Genomic DNA, 4,179 nt, shown 5'->3' with positions numbered 1-4,179 from the left:
GTAGCCAATGTCCATGTTGCCCATCCTGTCTACTCTGTGTATGGAGGGGGTGGGAATGATCCTTGCTGTAAAGATTTGTTCCCGCTTTTGAGCTACTGCATCCATAAGTGTAGGTCAAGTCCATCAAACTGTATCAGATTACTATTTTGTTCCTCTTCTTTCTTCTTCTAGTTGAGCTCTGATCATCCAGTCATTGAAGCCAGTTCAAGTAGTTATTAATCAGCAAGTGTGGATGTTCTTATGCATATGCCCTCTCTTCTTATCAGCTGAATGCTTCACTCTCCACTCTAGCCCTCTGTGACTACGTCACTGACTCTGAGCCCAAGAGTCCCTAGGTCTTGCCACACAGCTGTCTGATCAGGTCTCCACTTGGGTTCACTAGAGTCTAATGAATATTGTAGGGCTTAGCTCGCAGCTTCATTGCTGTTTTCCCTCACGTCTCCTTATCGCTGATTAACATGGTCACCAATCAGAGCATGTATTCCCACTGAGTCTTAGTCTTGGAAGGAGGTTTTCCCTGAGGGGTATGGTAATGTTTTTATAGCAGCTGTGTGGCGCTGTAGAATCAACACTGGACTGTGAATCACAGGTCAGCAGTTCAAACCCACCAGCTGCTCCTCAGAAATCCTATACAAGTTCTCTATGAATCGGAGTCAACTCAATGGCACTTAACAACAACAACAATATAAAAGTAGAGAACCCTGGTGGCATAGTGGGTTATGCACTGGTCAGTGGTTCAAATCTACAGAGCTGCTCCATGGAAGAAAGAAGAGGGTTTCTGCTCCCATAGAGATTTACAGCCTCAGCTACCCTACACATAGTCATGACAATCAGAATTGACTCAACAGCACACAACAGCAGCAATATAAAAGAAACGCAGTCTCTATCGTCAGTGCATCAGCTCCATCCCAAAATGATATTAAAAATTTAACCGTTTCTCGTCATATCCTTGTTCCACTTATGTCTAGCCACCAAACCTCGTGCCTAACTTACCACTAAAGTCTCCACTTGTTTCCCTACTTCTATCAATTTAGAACACAGCAATTAATCTGATCCCATTAACTCATAAGTGATATCAGGTCTCTTACTCAACGCCTTCTAATGGCTTCAGAGCTCATGCAACACAATAGCCTAAGCTCTTTCCCTGATTCTCCCAGACTTTATATGATCTGGCTGCTCAGATTCTCCAGCCTCTTCTCCTTAAACTCTTCTCACTTTTTCTCTCAGTTCCACTACACTGTTTGCTTTGATGTTCCTCTAACACAGCGCTGATCACTCCCAGATCCGTGAACTCCACACTTCCTTTGGGAGACCTTCCTCTCAATATTTATCATTATCTATCTCACTGTATACGGAGTCCTTGTGTGGCAATGCAAGACAATGCACTGGATCATAAGGTTGGTTTGAACCTCAAGGTCAATGGTTCAAACTCACCAGTCACTCCTTGGAATCCCTTTACAGGGTTGCTATGAGTTGGAATCGATTCAACAGCAGTTAACAACAACATAGTACTATATAATTTTATCTTAATATTTCTGGCCATTCATAAGAAGTAGGAGTCCTGGTGTCGTGCTGTGGTTTGATGTGCTGGACTACAAAGTCGGTTTGAACTGCATGGTTGCTGGTTCAAGCTCACCAGCTGCTTCTTGGAAATACTAAACAGGGTCTCTTTGGGTCCCAAACAATTCAACAGCACTTAACAACAAGAGCATATGAAATAGTTGGGTATCATAGAAGAAGAGATTCTGTCTGTTTAATTCAGTTATCTTGCACATATAAAGGCTCAATAAACAAACCAAAATAAAGCATTGCATTTTTCTTCATGGAATGTGAACCTTGGTTTTGATATTGCATTCCTAGTCTGACTCCAGCTACCTCAGTCCAGCTCTCTCTACAGACACTGCAATCACACCTTTCTCAATATCTTTGTTTTCTGTTTTTATCCTCACCCTTCAACTCATACTACAGATAAATCTCTCCAATTCAAGCTTTGCTAAAAATTCTTTATAGTAGATTATTTTCCTTCTTAGGAAATGACAAAGATCCCATTGCTTTTGCTTCAAGACCAGATCACAAAGCACTGTATTCTTATTGTATTAAACACCAATTGAGATGACACTTTCCTTGTCTTCCACGGCAGTCACTTAGATTTTCACATTTGGGCGCCCCTTGTCTGTGCATCAACTTACCCAAGAAGGTCACATTTACACTGTTCTCCTTTCCTTCCTTCAAATATTCAAGCTCCAGGCAAACTGAGATAAAGGTTTCACAAAAATCATGTTCTCCAAGAAACTTTGTCCACTTACTCCAGTTCTACCAGGCTTCACTTTTATTTAATTATTCCTTTCTATCTTATCTGTAAGGGTGCTTTTGTGTTATTTTTAACATCTCTACATAGAATTAGTATTTTTGAGGGAAAGTTTCTATTTCCTTTTGATCTTTGACTGCTAAAGTGTAAGCACAGCTCCTTGCCTATAGCAAGTGCTCAGAAATTACCATCCTAGATTGCAAGACGAGGGCATTTTCTAAGACACTGTAATAAAAATAATAGTTGTCTTGCTCTCTGAGTTTATTAATTTACTACTCAATTATATTTAACCCTGACTTGGGTCTTATATTGTACAGAAAACATTCTGCCCATTACCTCTAGTCTTTTAAGGAACAAAAGGCTTTATAAATAGGAAAATGCATTTTTCTCCTTTAGTTACTTTCAAATCATTGTTGTTGTTGTTGTTGTTAAGTGTCATTGAGTCAGTTCTGACCCAGTATAAGGTTTCTGGTGAATTTGAACCTATTTTGTGGTTCAAATGGACTTTGCAGTCCAGCGCATTAAAGACTTCCCTCCCATTTCCAGTTTGCTCTGACAACTGCTGTCTGGAAACCTATCAAGCTGTCCTTTTCTGCACACATGGGTCCACCACCAATCAGAATCAAATGGACAGCAACTAGTAACAAGAATACTTAAAGGCTGGGAGCTTTTGACAACGTTCTTTGGAAAGAATATGATTCTCTTAAATGTTCCAGACAGTTAAAAAAAAAAAAGCAACCTCAAGTATTGAAAACAAAATTCCTCGCCCCCCACCCCACCAACAAAGAACAGGCAAAAAACACGGAAGACCACTCTCAGAAAACGTTATACTTTTTGTTAAATACCTTCTTTGTCATTGTGATGGATTATTGCATCTTGTATCATGTCAGCAAGGTGAAAGTGAACTTTCTGATTTTTTCCATGCTTCAACTTTTTCAGGAATCCTTCCTGCTTCTGAAAAGCCTTCTCCCGTTCATAGTAGGCTTTGATTTGTTCACAGCGCATGCGTTTCACCAGTCGTTGCCGTTGGCCTAGGGGAAGGGACTCCAGCAAGCACTGGTCAATTTCCATCTCATGGGATCGAAAAACATTACAAAGCTGAAAGCAACCTAAAAGAAAAGCAATTAAGAAGTGTCACTACACCTTGTTATTACAACCAATATCAGATAGCACTAGACATCATACTGAATTTTAGATTAGCTATTCTGTAAATCATAAAATAATTCAATCCTCTGCGCTTCACAAAGTTCTTTTTACAATCTGGGGAAAGCAAAAAGAACTGATGTCTTATTCAGGATTGTATGACAATAAAATGCATAATCAAATTAGATACATAGCATTGCTCAATGCACTTATGAACAACACATCCTTTCCTAAATCTTTAAACCACGTTGTTGTTATTATGTGCCTTTGAGTCTGTTCAAACTCATAGAGATCCTGTGTAGCAGTGGCTGGTGGGTTTGAACCACCAACCTTTCGGTTAGTAGTCCAGTGCTTATCCTACAGTGTCACACCAGGAATTCATTAAATCCATACACAGGGCTGTTCTGCCTCTGTGGTGAGCTCCTTCACATAACTGAGTAACGCTGAGTAGCTTTGTATTGAGTGTGGCAGAAAGCCATTCTCTTCTACTCTTTGAGAAGACCCTAGTAGCTAGTTCTGCATATCATAGTGACTTTGCCAATCTAACGTAACAAATCTTATGCTTTCAATTCTTTATATGATGCAGTGATCAATTCCCACCAATTCATTGCTGAACCCTTTCTTCATTAACAAAAGCGTGCATTTCTGAGAAACCTAATGATAGTTAAATACAAAGAGGTGAAGCAGATTTTTTTCCCCCTCTCTCCGCAACTGAAAATGAGGACTAA

At 39.9% G+C, this 4,179-nt stretch overlaps 1 protein-coding gene across 1 annotated transcript in view; it reads right to left on the bottom strand.

The window, feature by feature from the left end:
• The window catches only part of MYO16 (myosin XVI), a 912,243-nt gene extending 908,834 nt beyond the window's left edge, over positions 1–3,409 (bottom strand). Inside the window, exon 1 of the mRNA XM_006851537.1 lies at positions 3,154–3,409. Within this exon, the coding sequence (XP_006851600.1) occupies positions 3,154–3,379 (226 nt within the window). The 5' untranslated portion in view covers positions 3,380–3,409. The remainder of the gene's footprint in view (positions 1–3,153) is intronic.
• Between the last annotated feature and the right edge of the window lie 770 nt (positions 3,410–4,179).

The sequence above is a fragment of the Chrysochloris asiatica genome, unplaced genomic scaffold, assembly GCF_000296735.1.
Source record: "Chrysochloris asiatica unplaced genomic scaffold, ChrAsi1.0 scaffold00029, whole genome shotgun sequence".
Classification (NCBI taxonomy): Eukaryota; Metazoa; Chordata; class Mammalia; order Afrosoricida; family Chrysochloridae; genus Chrysochloris; species Chrysochloris asiatica.
The sequence above is the reverse complement of the archived record's forward strand: the minus strand, read 5'-3'. Positions and strand labels throughout refer to the sequence as shown.